Source organism: Sorex fumeus, unplaced genomic scaffold (assembly GCF_029834395.1).
Source record: "Sorex fumeus unplaced genomic scaffold, SorFum_2.1 ptg000044l, whole genome shotgun sequence".
Classification (NCBI taxonomy): domain Eukaryota; kingdom Metazoa; phylum Chordata; class Mammalia; order Eulipotyphla; family Soricidae; genus Sorex; species Sorex fumeus.
The window spans coordinates 49,061,601-49,079,951 of record NW_026606101.1 but is presented as its reverse complement, the minus strand read 5'-3'; the positions used below and the strand labels follow the sequence as shown (position 1 = coordinate 49,079,951).

Here is an 18,351-nt window from a genome sequence, read left to right as displayed (position 1 = left end):
GGCAATCATGTTTGGTCTATGGTCTACTTTCAGCATGCTTCTCCCACCCTGGGAGGATCCTCCCAACACCCTTTATTTGGTGCTCCCTTCTCTATCTGAGTTCCCTTTTCCCCTAGCACGTGTGGCTGGCCTCTGAGTCATGGAGCAAAATTCCTGGTACTTATCTCGGCCACTCCTGGGTGTTAGTCTCCCATTTTGTTGCTTTATGTTCCCCAGATGAATGCAATCTTTCTGTGTTTTCATGCATTCAAGATCTGGGTAGAAAGCAGAGCCCCGGGGGCTGGGAGAGAGAAGTTGGTGCCGTCACACATTCTGCACCCCTCCTGGAGAAACTATATCCATGGCCTACACTGGACCACCCTCCAGCCCCGCCCTCCCCTCGCAGACACTCAAGGCAGAAATGAAAGCACCTCCTTTCACACATGAGCCACTTGTGGTTTCCCCACCCCACCAGCTGCCCACTTGGGAGAGCCCCAGCTCCGGCCGGCTGCCAGTCATTTGGGTTTCCGTACCACCCGCGAGTGAGGGGTAGGAGATCTTCTCCTCCCGGGTGGCTTTGCCTCTGCAGTAGCCTCACCCTCACGCCGCTGCCTTCAGGACTCACACTCCATCCCTGGGCAAGGCTGGGGTGCAGCTGCGGTGCTTCCCCGGCCTCGGCAGTCATGTGGCGGCATCTCTCTGTCGTGTTGCTGCTCTTCCTGGCCCTGGCAGGTGAGTGAGACACTCGGTTTCCTGTTTCCACCCTCCTTACTGGGGCCTTTTCTATTTAAATGGGTTGTAATGCCACCAAAGGCTAAGACTGCACCTTTGAAGTTTCCCTCACAGTTCTCGGCTCTGTGCAGGAGCACGGAACCATCTGGTCACCTGACACACAGGTGCGGGCACGTTTCATTGCTTTCCCAGGCTTTTGCAGCTCCCACTTGTTTTCTGTGTGTTTTACAGAGCACGCACCCACCCCAGAAGAGTGTAACGCTCTAGCCTCGGCTCCCAAATGGGTATTTGGTACCTTCACAGGGAGAACTGTAGAAATAAGTTTTATTTTTATTTTTTGCTTTTTGGGGGTCTCACCTGGTGATTCACAGGGGTTACTCCTGGCTCTGCACTCAGGAATTACTCCTGGTAGTGCACAGAGGACCATATGGGATGCCGGAGATTGAACTCGGGTCAGCTGCATGCAAGGCAAATGCCCTACCCACTGTGCTATCGCTCCAGCCCAAGTTTGATTTTCAGAACCAGAGAATTCGGCCAGCTCTTAGAAATGGGGGCTCTAACTAAATCCTCAGAAGAAAGCACAGCAGGTCTTATTCCCCTTTCATTCAGAAGGAAGGGCTCTCCGTATAATCTATAAAGAGCAAACAGTCAGCTAGGTGCCAGCTGATTGTGCAATTGCAAAAAGGTATAAGTCTTTTTTTTTTCAAGCTGAAAATCTGAGTGTGGGAAACAGCTAATTGTGATGATGTGATGTCCCCAGCTCTTCTTTTCTCCCTGAGTCCCTGAATCCTCTTCTGTGCTGTGATCGGGTTTACTGCTCTGGTCACAGTTCCATGTAGAAGCACCCAGTGGAGCTCAGGAGGAAAATTCTCTGCTCACATGGCATTCCCTGCTATGTGCTCAGCTGGGGGCTCGGGGGCGTTTGATTGCCAAGTGATTTGTTATGAGAATTGGGCCGAGGGTCACCTGCCTTCCTGCAAGTTGTCTCCTTGGGCCACACTTTCAGAACTCAGGTTCACATTCTTTGGAAGACCAGGGAGACATCTTGGTTCTGTTCAGCATGCAAGCTAGAGACAGAGCCAAAGATGTCAGTCCACACCAGGACCCAGCACCTGCCCACTCTTGAGGACTTGTCCAGTAACCAGCAATGGCTGGAGCCCAGGAATGCCAAAGGCAATGGCGGTTCAATGACCACCAAGGCAAGCAGGGAGGGGATGCCTCCATGACCCTGTCTGTGAGCAGCAATTTCTCAGAGATATCCTAAGTACATGCAGCATGAAATGGTGCCTCAGTTTCCTGATGAGGTTGTGAGGCAGATTCAAGTTTGGCTTCTGTGTTCCTCAGCTGCGCTGTGCTCTGCTTGGGAGTCTGGCTTCTGGGTCCACGGTCTGTGCTACTGCATAATATCATCCAAGTATTTGTTCCATTAGAGATAAGCAAACACCGTTAGGCTTCTTGCTAGGAGAACTATAGACTCTTGCCTTGCATGCAGCCAACCTGGGATCAGTCCCCAGCAATCCATATGGTCCCTCAGGCATTTCCAAGAGTAACCCCTCAGCACTGGGTGTGGCCCCCCCATAAAACAAAACCAAAAGCAAGAAAAACAATCACCTTCAAACTTCACTTGTCAGTTGAAGTTGTCTAAGGCCCTGTATTTTTTTGTTTTTGTTTTTGTTTTCTGTTTTAGTCACACCCAGTGATGCTCAGGGGTCACTCCTGACTCTGCACTCAGGTATTACTCCTGGAGGTGCTCGAGGGACCATATGGGATGCCGGGGATTGAACCCGGGTCGGACACGTGCAAGGCAAATGCCCTACCTGCTGTACTATCCCTTCAGCCCCTAAGACACTGTTCTCTTATCTGAAAATTGAATCGAGATGCTCTCGTCTGCAGGTTTTTAGAAGAGTTGGAAATAGAGAGTGCTTAGTGTGAGAACTGTCTCCTAGGAAGTGTCATTTTCTGAAATTTGACTATTGTTTTGAGAAAAGAACCCACTTAGAAATGTGCTAAATAAGAAAAGGAGTCAATAAAGGGATGGCTGAGTGATTTTGATTAGATACGAATCTCGAGGCTGTCGATCCCAGCATGGCGCCATCTCCTTTGCTGTGTTTTCCACGTTCCCAGGTCCCACAAGTGTCTGCAGGTAAATACAATGAAGCCAGCATCACAGGGATCCCTGTCACCCAGCATGCCCATGAACATCATCTGGGCTTTATCCTCTTCCCTGGTTTGTGATGTGTCTGAAAGGCGGAAGGAAGGGAGGATAAAACTACTGAGACAATGGATCAGAGAATTGAGCCCCTAACAGGTGACCTGGGAGAGAACCCATGACAGTGACACATATTGAATCCTGTCCAGTGGGCCATGAGCACTTCTCTTCAACCCATTTGACCAAACTAGCATCCTCGCCCATTCAGTCAACCTACTTCCATTGGACACATTCCACACACAAGTACTTGGGATGAAGCACACACATGGGGTCCCTATTCTGAAGGTTTTTTTTCTTTTTGGGTCACACCCAGCAATGCTCAGGGGTTGCTCCTGGCTCTGAACTCAGAAATCACTCCTGGCAGTGCTTGGGGAATGATATGGGATACCAGGGGATTGAACCCAGGTCGGTCCTGTACAAGGCAAACGCCCTACCCGCTCTGCTATCGCTCCAGTCCCATGGGGTTCCCATTCTGAAGTTTCTTTTGATCCTGAGGGAAGGACACAAAGTCAACCCTCAAAAACTAAAGTAAGGTCAGGGTTTCTACTCTTGTTGATATGCACTGTCCTGTCTGGCTTCTTCTGGAATACAACCCCCTATGAAACTGCAAGTTGAAATTATTTCAGGGAAGGTGAGAGAGGGGGAGTGGGAGAGGTGGGTGCAGTTGATGTCAGGAGAACAGGGAAGACTTAGTTGCTGATGCTTAAGCCAGAACCTGAGTTCTGAAGGGCACCTGAAGTAGCCCACAGCGGCAGCTTAATCATTTTCTTCCTTACTTTAGAAAGTCTGGGCCATGCAAAAAGTTAAGAAAGGAAATAGCAGAAACTTATTTTTTTTTCTGTCTTTTTGGTATTTTAGTTTTGAGGGCCATACCTGGCAGTATTCAGGGCTCCTCAGCACCCAATATGGTCCTCCCAAACCCTGCCCGAAGTGATCCCTAAGCTCAGAGCCAGGAGTAAGCCCTGAGCACTGCCAGGTAAGGCCCAAAATCAAGCAAAAAAAAAAAAGAGAGAGAGAGAGAGAGAGAGAGAAGAAACATTACAATGGGAGCAGGGGATGAATCTTGTGAGGTGTAGCAATAGCTTGTTGATGCCTTTCCCCCCCCCCCCTTCCAATTTGCAGGAATTGTGCATTATGGAAATAAAATAAGAGCGAATTGGTTACCAGATCCTCACCCACCCATACTCATGGCCTCAGGACAGGCCGGGGCAAAATCATCTGTCCGGCAAGCAGCTCGGCAAGCCCTGCACAGAACCCCAGCAGCAAAACCAACAGCTGCTCCCGTCACCTCTAACGTGGTGGCCGCAGCCTCTCCCTCTGAGAATCCAGCTGGACAAACCACAGCAGCGGCAGAAGCAACACTGCCAGCCACGACCCCCCGCACGCCGCCCCCCAGCACAGAAACCCACGCCCCAACCTCCACCTTGGGGCCTCACACTCCCCCCGCAGCCAGCACCACCCACGCAGCTGCTTCTGTCATGGCAGCCACTCTAGGCCCTGCCACCTCGAGTGGGGCCAGGTTGCCCACCACCACCCCGTCAGCCCACACGCCTGTCTCCCGTCCTTCAACTCTTGGCCCCACCACCGGGACACGCACCCAATCCAGCCACAGCACTGCCCTGCCAGTAACGTCATTCACATCGCCACACACCGGCACAGCCAGTGAGGTGCCTGCTCAGCCCACCCGCACTGCCGAACCCACCCACCCCGCTGCCTCCACAAGCTCAGCTCCTGGGCCCACCATGGCCCCTCAGCCATCCACAACCAAGACAGGGACGTACCAAGTCTTCAATGGAAGCAGGCTCTGCATCAAAGCAGAGGTGGGGCTGGAGCTGATGGTCCAAGAGTTGGACACGGTGAGTTGGGGTCTGGGCTGCGGATGCTTCCTTCCAAAAGTGGGAGTGGGAAGCAGAAAGGCAGAGGAGTGCCTCATGGGAAGTCAACCTGGATTCCGTCCCCACATCCCAAATGGTCCTCCAACTCCACCACGGGTGATCCCTGAGCACAGGGCCAGAACTCACACCTGAGCACAGTCAGGTGGGGCCCCCCCCAGCAAAAAAAAAACGTTTGAGTGGAGGGCCAGAGAGATAGTACATGGATAGGACACTTGCTTGCCCACAGACAATCTGAGTTCAATGCCAATCATTGCATATGGCCTCGGAAGCCCTACCTGGAGAAACCCCTGAGCACTGAGCCAGGAGTAAGAAAGCCCTGAGCACCACATGCTACGCCCCATCCCTGAAAAAAAATTGAGTGTTGTTTTACTAAAAATGAACAGTTCCCCAATTTCGTGATGTTTAACTGAACATTGGAGACTTTGGTGGCTCACGCTGGGAAGTAGGGCCAGTGTCAGTGTGTTAATAAAATCAATGACTGAGCAACTTTTGCTTCAAGATGCTTGTTGCATGTGGCCAACCTGGATTTGATACCTGGCACCACGTATGGTCGCCTGAGCACCAAAAAAGTGATCCCTGAGGGGCTGGAGCAATATCACAGCAGGTAGGGCTTTTGCCTTGCACACTGCTGACCTGGGTTTGAGTCCCAGCATCCCATATGGTCCCCTGAGCATTGCCAGGAGTAATTCCTGTGTGCAGAGCCAGGAGTAACCCCTGTATATCGCCGGGTATGACCCAAAAGAAGCAAAAAATAAAAAGTGATCCCTGAGCACAGACTCAGAAACAAGCCCTGAGAACAACTGTATGTCCACCAAAATGCAAACAAACAAAAACTATAGATTAAGAAGTAGATTGGAGGAGGGTGGAGTGAAGGTAAGATAATCGGAAATTGTTGCTGTTGTTTTATTGGTTAGTGTTTTGGGTTTGGGTGCCAGAAATGAAAGTCAGTATGTGAGGCATATACACTCAGCCACGGAGCCCCATCTCTGGCCAAGAGATTTTGATTTAGTTAAAGAATCACCACAAAAATAATACATTCCCTTTTGGGACACTAATTACAATTTTAAATAGTGTCCACATTCATCCACATTTTCATCTGGAGCAGAAGTGTCTTAAAAAGACTTTTCCTATGGGACCTTTCAAGTGAACTTAAAATTTAAACTCACCGCATTTCATCTGTGAATCTACAGATATCCTATCTATGTGCCATGAATTAACTATCAAGGCAGTCCTCTTGGGGGGTGGGGAACTTTCAGGAAAATAGTTTAAACATTTGACTGTAATAGTCTACAAATGAAGGACTTGGAAATTCCTACCAGCCTTGCGGTTTCTGGGTCACCTGGAAGCCTGGGTTTCTGGTTTGCTAGCTTGAGTTTTCTTCTATATCTCACTGAGTCCATTTCTTCCATTTAATTTAGGTTTTTTCACCCAAGAGTTACTTCAGCATCGACCCCAACACAACCCAAGTCTCTGGGGACTGTGGCTTCCAGAAGTCCAACCTGCTCGTGAATTTCCCGGGGGGCTTTGTGAATCTCACATTTACCAAGGTGAGGCACAAGCACCTTCACATCGTCTAGTGTTCGTACTGTGTCCCCCAACCCCCTATCCTTGTCACTCTGGTGCAATCCACACTTCAGTTCAAGTTCCAAGAGAAACATATCTCGGAGCCTTTTGAGATCTTTTCTGATAAGAAAGAGGAACGCAAGGAGGGAGAGGAGAGAAGTGTCCACAGCTTGTGTTTGCTTTCTCCCCCTCTTGCCTCCTCCATGCAGTCCGACAAGGGTTTCAAGGCCTCTTGGGAGAGACTCAGTTTGGGGCCATTAGCCACAAACCACCTAGAGAAGGAAATGGCACAGATGAGCAACCCTGCAGAAATTCCCGGTGGGTACCAGACAAACATGGTTATTTATGATTAGAGTGAAATGTCACCCTGGGTTCTTTCCAACCTCAGCAGGCCAAAATGCAGGAACTAACCAAGTGCTGGATTTTCCAGAACATCTCCTGGTCTGGGGCAGGTAATCCTGTGAAAAGAACGGACACATGAAGGCAAAGTGTCTCAATGGTCATTAGACTGTTGTCCCTTGTTCTTGTGACAGTTAATCAGTCCAAACTTTCTTCTTATCAACTGACAAGTGGGGAAAGCATATGTGAAAAGAATGGGGGAGAATTTGAAGAGTGGGGTCCCTACTTGGAGAAAAGGTGTGCAAGGCCAGGGACTAAGATGGCCATGACTTAGAAGAGCAAGCGTTGCCCACCCTAAAGAAAGAGATTTGGGGGCTGGAGCAATAGTACAGTGGCTAAGATGTTTGCCTTGCACACGGCTGGTTAGGTTCAACCCCCAGCATCCCATATGGTCCCTCGAGCACCGCCGGAAGTGATCTTTGAGCCTTAAGCCTGGGCCTGGACAATGTGTCCCTCAAAACACACACACACACACACACACACACACACACACACACACACACACACACACACGGGAGAGATTTTCCCTCTGCTACTTCCCAAAGAGTCTTTCAAATACACAGAGTAAGAGCCAGGGAGGGAGAACTTGAAGGAAACTTCCAGCTGGAACTAACTGTGGACCTCCTGCGTCCCTTGTCAAATGTGGCCCCTAGATCCAGAAGGTTCTTGGTTGACAGATGTTGGAGAAGAATGACAAAGACTCTGGGCATGACAAGTTCATTGTTGATTCTCGGCCTTACTATTCACTGGCTGTAGAAGCTCAAGGCCCGTCTCTTCAGGACTGTTTGCTCTCATCTGTTAAATGGGGTCATTATATTTCCTTGGTAAAACCTTTGGGTGAATTTGAAATGGTATCTGTAAACCATCCTGCACAGTGCTTGCTTCATAACAGTGTTCAGTAAGGGGAGGCTGTTGTTGCTAATGATTTGTTAGTGTCCTTATGAACGCAGAGCTCTGCCCTCCTCATATACACATTTCCCCTTAAGGAAGAGAAGTCAGGAGTCTACTTTTGGTACAAAATTGTGTATATTCCAAGGGTCTGGATCAATTTCTTCAAATAGGGGAAAATGAATGAGTTCCTATTTCCGAAATGGTTACGTGAAGGGTCAGAGAGATTGAAGAGCAGGTGAGGTGCTTGCCTTGCAGGCAGCCAACCCCCTGGTTCAATCCCCAGCACCCTGTACTACTCCCTGAGCACTGACAGGAGTGGTCCCTGAGTGTAGAGCCAAGACTAAGCCCCAAGCACCTCCAGCTGTGGTCCCCAAAATAACAACAAAACAAAAACCAAAATGGTCACATGGGCCACCATGAGGGATTCTGGGAAGAAATAGATGCTCTGGGACATCACTGGATGCTTGTTCCCTGAAAAGGATGATGCCAGGTGACTGTCGATTTGCTCGATTTGTTTGAGCAGGCCCAGTAACGTCTCCATCATGAGACTTGTTACTGTGTTTGGCATATTGAATACATCACGGGTAGCTTGCCAGGCTTTGCCATGCGGGCGAGATATGACTGTACTTGTAAAAATTAAGCAAATCTCTCATTTTGCCCAGGATTGTCTTTCTGGAAAAATTAAACAAAGCAGCACATTACAAACCAGTGCTCTAGCCTCCAGCGAGACTGAAGGGAAGAGAATTGACATGATAGGGCGAGTTGGAGAAGAGCGTTTGTTTTTTATTTATTTATTTATTTATTTATTTTGTAGGAGTACTGCTATTTATTCAGCCACTGATTAGCTGATTGAATTGTGCATGAACTCCACCTTACTTTTTTTTTCATTTTTTAAATAATTTTATTTATTGAATCACCATGAGGCATTTGTTTTTTAAAGTAGTGATTTACTTTGTTCTTGCTTCTAAAGATTCGTTAGAAAACTATGGTTATTTTCTTATTTGTTTTTAATGAAGAAAATTATTTTTTATTGAAACAAATTTAGTTAGAAGATGTGAAGAGAAACAAATTGCAGAATTCATGTTCAAGAGAGACCATGGGCTTGAAATACAAGAAAGGGACTGGGGAGTACAGTGGGTAGGGCCCTTGCCTTGAATGTGGCCCACCTAGATTAGATCCCTGGCACCCCATACGGTCCCCTGAACCACACCAGGAGTAATCTCTGAGCAAAGAGCCAGGAATAAGCCCTGAGCACTGCCTGGTGTGGCCCCCAAACAAACAAATGAACAAACAAAAACAATCAAGCCACAAAAACTTTTTTTTTTAAAGCAAAATAAATGCTCCAAAAGGAAGAGAAGCCAGTTTATATCCTGGTCTATTATATGTGTCGGATAACCACAAATGCAAAATGGGAATCTGAGCACAAATTACTTTTTGTAGCTGCAAATATAGTCATTAGAGAATTAGTGATAATAGCTAACAAACACTGTATCGTTGTATCAATATCATCCTGTTGTTCACCTATTTGCCGGAGTGGGCAAACCAGTAACATTTCCATTCATACCAGCCCTGAGATTTTTAGCAGCCTCTCCTTACTTGTCTTTCCCAATGGTGCCATATTGGAGGCTCTTTCAGGGTCAGGGGAATAAGACCCGTTATTGTTACTGTTTTTGGCATATCAAATATGCCACGAGGAGCTTGCCAGGCTCTGTTGTGAGGGCAGGATACTCTCGATAGCTTGCTGGGCTCTCTGAGAGAGACAGAGAATGTCACTGTCACTGTCCTCCCTTGTTCATCGATTTGCTCGAGCGGGCCCAGTAACGTCTCCATTGTGAGACTTGTTGTTACTGTATTTGGCATATCGAATACATCACGGCTTTGCCGTGCAGGAGAGATACTCTTGGTAGCTTGCCGGACTCTCCGAGAGGGGCGGAGGAATCGAACCCAGGTCGGCCGGATCGGCCACGTATACAAGACAAATGCCCTACCACTGTGCTATTGCTCCAGCCCACGGAGAATGTATATAAGAGAATACAAGCAAGTATGTTAAAACCAAACACATGCGTGCTGCTTTAGGTACATCAGTGAGTTAGACTATAAGAGGTCGTGCACGAGCTTCCGGAAGTTTTGTTTTATAGTCTCTGGATCTTGGTTGTTGATGGGATTACATGGCACTGGGGGCAGTTTGTGGGTGTGACTTTCAAGCTACTGGAAAAGTTTCCAATAGTTCACAATACTCATCTAAATCACATCCATGTGATGTGTATAATAGATGTGGATGAAATGATGAACTGATGATTCCTCGCACAACGCAAGGGTTCCAGAACCCTCCAGAGCCTTTCTGGTGAGGCCACTGCTGCCCAGCCGTCACACAGAAACCCTCAGGGTAGAACCCGGGCTCTGTCCTAGGACAACAGAGCTTAGATTGTACCAGCATCAAGAATAGTTAGAAAGTCCCATTATCCAAGTGACCCAGGAAACAAACACAAATGTTCATGCTTCAGCTCAGGGCCCGGTTCATCATGGCCCTGCGGTGTGAACCCCTGAGTGAAGGAGGGCGCTGGGTACCTCTGGTGTTCGTCAGGGGCCCCTCATGGTAATTTGTCGTGCTCCAGCCATCAGACCTGCCAGCAAGCATTTCTCAGACACCCTTCCCTTCTCTTCTTGTCACTTTTCCCCTGCCTCTTCAAACCCCCTCTCCTTGCCTTTCTGATGCCTGAGGTTATACCCAAGCCAACCTCCCCCTAGTTATGGCCTCGATCTTTCTAGAAGCCTCCCAGATTACACCACCTCAGAGGAGGGGCAGGAAATGAGTCCCAGGCAGAGCTGAAAGGAGCAGCAGGCCCTCTCCAACCCCACCCTCAGGAAGAAGCCAGCTGAGCCCTGGTTCATGGCCCCTGGTTCCGTTCTTGCTTACTCATGGCCTCACGGACCAAGGTCATCTCGGTTGTGGTGTTTTCTGCACCCTTCCCTCGGCAGCTTTAGAAGACTTCAGTTCTGCCACAGGAGAAGAACAAAGGGGTTTCCAGACATTTCCCTCCAGCATCAGTTCTCCTTTCGCATAATTTCCACATCTGGTCAAACTTCACAAAATCACAGAATTGATGCTAACCATGGACCTTAATAAGAGAAGTCAGTCAGTTAAAAAAACAAAGATGATTTTTTTTCCCTACAAAACAGTGATGTTTTATTTTCCCATTCGTGTCCTAATGAGGACATGAATATGAGGAAAAAATCCACATTTTTTATGAAATTGTCATCAGAAACCTGAGGGACCAGAGAGATAGCACAGCAGGTAAAGTGGTTGCCTGACAACACCGGCTTGGTTTGATCCCCCCGCATCTCAGAAGTCCCCTGAGCACCACCAGGAGTCATCCCTGCATCCTTGTGCACAGCCCCGAAATTCCAAAAATGAGCAGGGTGAAATCCAGGCCATCTTCTAGGAATAGGCTGAGATAGAGGCCTGATCGGTGCTGGTGGGAGGGTTCCCCAACCCCCGAGGAACTGGATGCCTATAGGTTTCCCAGCCCAGCATCTAGCCCAGGGATGACACTGACTTTACACCAGAACCACAGCTGTTGCCCTGAATATGTGCCACTTGCTAAATATTTTACCTATCACCCCACTCAGGTGGAAATGAGAGACTCGCACTGTGAGATCTTTGGGTTGTTCAAGAGAAGGCAGACCAAAAAGAGAACTAGAACAGACTGGCTTGAAACCTGTGGTTGGAGGCTGTGGCAGCCCCTCTCCGTGAGAAAACCCCAAGTGATGTATGTTTGACACAGTCTGTGCCCAGACAGAGCCCTCGGAATACTGCTGAACAGAAAAAGTCCCTGGCTGGAAAGGACCAGAAGCTACACAGCGGGGCCCTTCCCGGTCTTCTCTCTGTCACACTGAAGCACTCGTCCCTCATGGTGCTTCTCTGGGACTCTCTGCATGGGGGATGGAGGTCCATGGTATCTTTCTTTAAATGCCCACTGGCCACCCCTTATAAGTATGCATGTTTTCTTAAAAACTATTAAATAAGTATAGACTGTTAGTTCACCTTCATTCTACCAGGTGAACTAGATTCTTCTTCTTCTTCTTCTTCTTCTTCTTCTTCTTCTTCTTCTTCTTCTTCTTCTTCTTCTTCTTCTTCTTCCTCCTCCTCTTCCTCCTCTTCCTCCTCCTCCTCCTCCTCCTCCTCCTCCTCCTCCTCCTCCTGCTGCTGTCTTGGTTTGGTTTGGAGGGTACATACCAGCTATGCTCTGGGCTTACCCCTGCCTTGGTGCTCAAGGATCACTCCTGGTAATTGAACCAAGGTCAGTCACAAGCAAGGCAAGTTCCTTACCCACTGTACTATCTCTCTGGCCCCTTACACACATGGGTGATTCCCAGCAGTTCTCAAAGGACCATTTGTGGTGCTAGGGGTTGAACTGACTCAGTTGCATGCAAGGAAAACACTATTATTCTATCACTAGGAGTGCCTTTTTCAGATATTTTAAATCTTTGAATTCTAGATTCTTCTAGTGTTTGAAGCAGGCCAAAACTTCACAAAATCACAGCAGTATTAGTATTTGGGGCCAGATATATATTTGGGTGGGGGCTGTCTTCTTTCTTAGGATACCAAGCAGCATCCCTGGCCTCTACATATGAGATGTCCAAAGCAGCATCCAATCCCAGTTGGAACCATCCAAAATGTATCTAGAGGGCTGCAGAGATAACAGGATGTGGGGCACTTGCCTTCATACCTCATATGGTCCCCTGAGCACCCCCAGGAGTGATTCCTGAACACAGAGCCAAGAGTAAAAGACCTGAGCACAGCTGGGTGTGCTCAAAAAATGTCTCCAGACATTGCTAACTGCTCTGTCTAGGGCTAAATCACTCTGTCTGAGAACCACTGCTCCAAAGCAAAGGAGTCCTGGGAAATTTAGTTTTCATTCATTCCAACATTATAAGTGTGATCAATGCCAGCCAAATTTTAGAATGATCAATGGGTGCTGATTTATCAACTGATTTAGTGATCATCTCCATGGTCCTCAACACTGAGCTGTACATTATGGGAAAAATAAAAGAAATATCATCCATTATTCCATCCATTATTTCAAATCATGGCCAATTTTGAAACCTGGAACATGGGCAATCAATTTCAGTGAAATACTGTCAGGAGGAGGAGGAGGAAGAGGAGGAGGAGGAAGAGGAGGAGGAGGAGGAGGAGGAGGAGGAGGAGGAAGAGGAGGAGGTGGAGGAGGAAGAAGGAGAGGAAGAGGAGGAGGAGCAGGAGGAAGGAGGAGAAGTGGTGGAGGAAGTGAAGGAGGAGGAGGAGGAGGAGGAGGAGGAGGAGGAGGAGGAGGAGGAGGAGGAAAGGAAGGAAGAAAAAAGAATTTTTCTTCCTGAACTGCCATTTGACTTTGCGGTTAATCGAGATTTAAATTGCCCATCTCATTTGTATTTTGTGACCTTCAGCAAGTCACGAGTTTTCTCTCCAGATGAGCCGCACTCAGCAATGCCACCTGATCATACCGCTGTGAGGTTGGATGACTGAGCCCGTGGGAGGCATCTGATCATGCTGACGTTGGAGAGATGGGTTCCTTTCTCCTTTCCCTCTGTGTCTTTTTCTTAAAGATCTGGAAACCTTTCTGCAACTCATGTCTCAGTGGATTATGGTGAAATCCGGGAACTTGTTCAGATCCTTCAGGTTCAAGATAAACATACCTCCTTCATTATCCACAATCTCCTTCCTCTCTGGATAGTTTGTTTTAAAACTTGTTCTACTAACTGTGTAGAGTTTCTGTTTGGGGCTCAATATTATCCCTTTCTCAGCCATCTCCACTGGAGGGAGCTCTGGGACTTAGCCCTGGCTCTAGCGTTACAAAATGTCACCCCAGATGGATGGAGCCTGGCAGGGAATTGACATTTAATGCTGCCTTGACATCTAACACTGCCAACCTGTGGTGCTACCCCAATAGCTTTTAGGAGCATTTGGATCCCCAAAGTTTACAGACTCCTAAGAAGTAGTACCAGTATTCAAATGATAACACCTTCAAATTGCACTACTAACAACTTCCCAAAGAGGAAAATCCATGACATTTTCTGCAATTCCTCAGTCTAGAACATTCCCTTCTTCTGCTGTGCACTCACCCCTAACAACGACTCAAGTATCTTCACCCTCTGCTCTCTCCTTACTCCCAATTTCAGCCTAGGGAGAAGTGGGATCCCTGACCTGCCATTTTGTTTTCCCCCAATTTCTGCGGCAACTGTCTTGAAGCAAAGTTTATGGCCCCCTTCTGGTTCCTTCTCTCCTGCCAAATACTGGCTTTGTGCAAAGATGTCCTTAGCAAACATTTGATGAGCAAACAAATCAACAAAGGAGTGGATTTAAATTTCACAGAGAACTCTGAGCCCAAGTTGTCAAGTGAAGACCTGAAAACAAAACAAAACAAAAAACCTTCTTTGGCTTCTTTTTGTCATGTCCAAAGCCAGAGTTTCCAGCATTAGTCACAGCGCTGAAGTAAAAACAAATTGCACGATGTTGAGGACAAAACCACATTCTGAACACGTGAGTGCCTATAAACTCTGCCCTGATGATCTCTGTAGAAGTCGGAATGAGACTCTGGGTCTCAAGGATGGTACCTTCCTGGGCAGCTTGATTGGTCAGCTGGCTCTGAACCCTCTTTGCTAAAGAGTAAGTCACTTTCCCTGAGAATTTGGGATCCCTTCGATGAGCTGTAACTGCAAAGTTGTCCTTAGAGATTTGCAGGGAGGGGAGGGGGGAGGCGCTCCATGCCAGCATCCCATTGGTTGGAAAGTGAGATAGGACTACTTACAAGAGGTCCTGCGGATGGAGATATCCTGGGTACCTAGTGCCATATTTGGCTACACGGAGGCCTCTGTCACTTTTGGTCTTGGCTGGTGGTTACAAAAGCGACTTTCATTTAGTCTTCAGTAATTTGGCATGGTTGTTATTTGTTCTGAGAAAAACATATGACTGACAATTCTGAGCTTGCCAAAGGAGAAAGCAGAAGTGCATCAAGTGGGGGGGGGGGGGAGGGATTTCCCTGAACTTTGGGATAAATCTCATACTTGCCTAAAAATCCCAAATTCCCCCCCCCCCCGCGCCCCCCACCCATCCCCCCACTCTCCCGTCTCAGCTTCTGAGTCTCATTCCTGGAATAGAGACCTCAGCTTTCATAAATAGGATCATCTAGTCTTGGCTCACTTATGTGATGCCTCTACGTGCAGTTGGTTTTTGAGTGGGAAGAAATAGATCTTGTGAGAGAGGGTTTGCTGGGAAGTGGCCAATTCATCTATTATTACTGTGGTTAATAACATGTTATCGTTTTAGTGAAGGTTCTGAGCTTCTAAAACTATGGGTTCTTTCATTTAATCGTTGCATCAGTCTGAGAAGTACTGTTCTGATTTTCCCACTTTCTACTGTATAAGTAAAAAATAAAAATATTGAATATTCACAGAGCTACAATAGTTAAAATTGAGCTATTATGGGAAAACAAGACTTGGAGATGGGGTTTGGGACCAGACCACACCTGGCTGTTCTCAGGGCTTAGTTTTGGCTCTGCACTTGGGAATTACTCCTGAAAGTGCTCTGGGGCCCATGACAGGTGCCAGGAGATTGAACCCAGGTTTGCCATGTGCAAAACAAGCACCCTGCCATCTGTACTATCTCTCTGGCCCCAAAGAGATACTTTTAAAGATGTAATTTAAAAACATGACGTTGGTTTTGGACAACATCTATTAGTGCTCAGGACTAATTCCTGGCTCTGTGCTCAGGTATCACTCCTGGTGTGGCTCAGGGGACCCTCTAGAATATTAGCTGCTCAGAAGGCAAATATCTTTTTTCTCTTCAAATTTTCTTCCGTGTTTATTGCATTAATATTCCATTCAGTGTCAAATTAATCAAATATTAATAAATATAAACTACATTATTGATACCTCATAATAACATTCTAGTGATGAAGTGTAACTTTTTAAAAAAAATTTTTAATTGAATCACAGTGAGATATAGCTACAAGGTTGTTAATGATTGGGTTTCAGTTATATATTGTTTCATCTCTTACCAGTGTATATTTCCCAACACCAATGTCCCCAGTTTTAGGACTGGCTTTAGCTCAGCGGTTACTTTGTCAGACCACAGAGCTTTGTTTTGTAACCAATGTCCACAGTTTTACTGCCCCCCTCTGCCCACCGCCTGTCTCTTTTTCTGTCTGTCTTTCTGTCTCTCTGTCTGTCTCTCTGTCTCTCTCTCTCTCTCTCTCTCTCTCTCTCTCTCGGCATTATTGTTTGCAATATAGATACTGAAAAGCTATCATGTATATCATAAGGCAAATGTCTTAAGCCCTGAATTCTCTCTCCAGCCCAGGACTTCTTAAAATTTTGGGCTACACTTTCATCTCCCAAGTCAAAGTCTAACACTATTCTCATGTTATTTTATGACTGTGGTAAACGTTGCTCGAGCGGGCCCAGTAACGTCTCCATTGGAGACTTTGTTGTTACTGTGTCTGGCATATCGAATACTCTCGGTAGCTTGCCGGGCTCTCCGAGAGGGGCGGAGGAATCGAACTCGGGTCGGCCATGTTGGCCGCGTGCAAGGGTAGGGCGTCTGCCTTGCACGCGGCCAACATGGCCGACCCGAGTTCGATTCCTCCGCCCCTCTCGGAGAGCCCGGCAAGCTACCGAGAGTATTCGATATGCCAGACACAGTAACAACAAAGTCTCCAATGGAGACGTTACTGGGCCCGCTCGAGCAAATCGACGATCAACGGGAGGGCCTTTCTTTTCTTCTTGGTGTGGTAAACGTTTATCAGGCTGCTTTTTCAACAATAGTGTAGTTCAGGAGTTAACAATTCATAGCCTTCAAACTATAGCTTCCTACCCAAAAAATGTATTCATAAACTAAAAATTGTATTTACATTTTCAAATGGTTGTGAGGGAAAGAGTATTTTGCAGCACACACAAATGAGATGAAATTTAAATTCCAATGTCCTTATGCAGCTTTGGGGACATGGTCACGCTCATTTGTGGACAGGTGGTCTATGTCTGCTTGTGCACTACAGTGGCAGTGTTGAGGGCTTGCACCAGCATCCCACAAAGGCTAAATATTTACGGCAGATAGGGGTTCCCTTGAACCCAAATTCTGAGACAGTCAGGTGGTAGGCTGGTAAAAAAATTTACCAAAAATGGTCAAAGAGACAGTATAACGGGCAGGGTGCTTGTCTTGACCTCCTCTGAATCAGTCCTCGGCACCACATACTGTCCTTGTGTCCCACCATGAGTGATCCCAGAGCACAGAGTCAGGAGAAAGCCCAAAGACACCCCATGGCCTCCCCCCACAAAAAAAAAAAAAGAATTTATCAAAGACCAAAAATCTTTGGTCCCTGGTAATGGGAGAAAAAAGTGTGGCGGGCTCCAGTGCCTGGAACAAGGTGAGCTGGAAAGAGCAGGTATGAGTCAAGGAATTCATTGCAGAGACCTTACTAAAAAATTTGCACTTCTGGAATCTTTATATGGCACAACGCATCATCATTTCACCCACTAATACCATACAAATGGACTCTTAATATGGTCAAGATTCATATTGTTAAATTATCGAATGATTATATTCAAAACTACTAAAAGTAATTCAAGTTCACATTCCTGTTTTGGATACCATATATTTTGTTTGATGTCTTCCTCTAATAGTGAGTTATATCATTTTTGTAGCTGTTGTTTGTTTGGGGGCCAAACCTGGCTGTGTTTTAGGCTTACTCCTGTGAAGCTTGGGGGGTCTATGGAGCCGGAATCAAACTTGGATTGGCTGCATGCAAGACACCTAACCTGAACTACTGTTTCTTGGCTTGTGGTTTGTTTTTCCAGGAGGACAATCCCTGTGTAAAGTGTGTGACCTTGCTTTATATTTGTGAACACACTTACAGTCCTCTTCCAGATAACACCCAGTGATATCCCAGAGCACCCATTATTCCCAGAATCCCTCGGGGGGTCCATGTAGCCATCTGGAGACATGAATTCATTTATTTGTTTGAAGCAATTGATCCCCTTACCCATGAAAATGCATGTAAAAATTTTCATACCTTATTTTTCCCAGAGAATTTATGAAATACACCCCTTGTTTCCTTAAAGATGAGTTGTCTCCTTAAAGATGCAAGTCCCAACCTTAAGATAATAATTGGTAGTAAAAGCTTATTATCAGCCCTGCTAAGCCTTCCACTTTCCAGACATATTTCCGTTTTAACAGTGGGAAACATGAGCTGACATGAGAAGGGATTTAAAATGCCAGTGAAACCTGAATTTCAGTTTAGCAAGTATGCAGTAGAGCAATTTTGAACCAGGAGTGATGTGTTAATTATTCTTTAATGCCTATAAACTTTTTTTTCAGTATGGGGGCAACACTGGGAATTGCTCAGGGTTTACTCCTGGGTCTTCACTTAGCATTCACTCCTGGTGGTGCTCGGGGACCATATGGGATGCCAGGGATTGAACCCAGATTGGCCATGTACAAAGTAACTACCCTACCCACTATACTATCTTTCTAGCCCCAATACTTATTTACTTTTATTGAAACTACCAAGCTCAATTATGATGAGTGCTAAGCACTCCAACCCCCGCTCAAGGCTTTCATTGATGGAATCCCGCATACACCAGTTCTGTAATCAAGATCATAACGATCAAAATGGAGATCACCTAAAGGTT

The 18,351-nt window shown here is 46.8% G+C and overlaps 1 protein-coding gene across 1 annotated transcript in view; it reads left to right on the top strand.

Moving 5' to 3' along the window:
• Nucleotides 1-662: 662 nt before the first annotated feature.
• The window catches only part of LAMP3 (lysosomal associated membrane protein 3), a 30,163-nt gene continuing 12,474 nt past the window's right edge, over nt 663-18,351 (top strand). The window contains exons 1-3 of the mRNA XM_056122030.1: nt 663-711; nt 4,043-4,776; nt 6,234-6,362. Of these exons, the coding sequence (XP_055978005.1) occupies nt 663-711; nt 4,043-4,776; nt 6,234-6,362 (912 nt within the window). The remainder of the gene's footprint in view (nt 712-4,042; nt 4,777-6,233; nt 6,363-18,351) is intronic.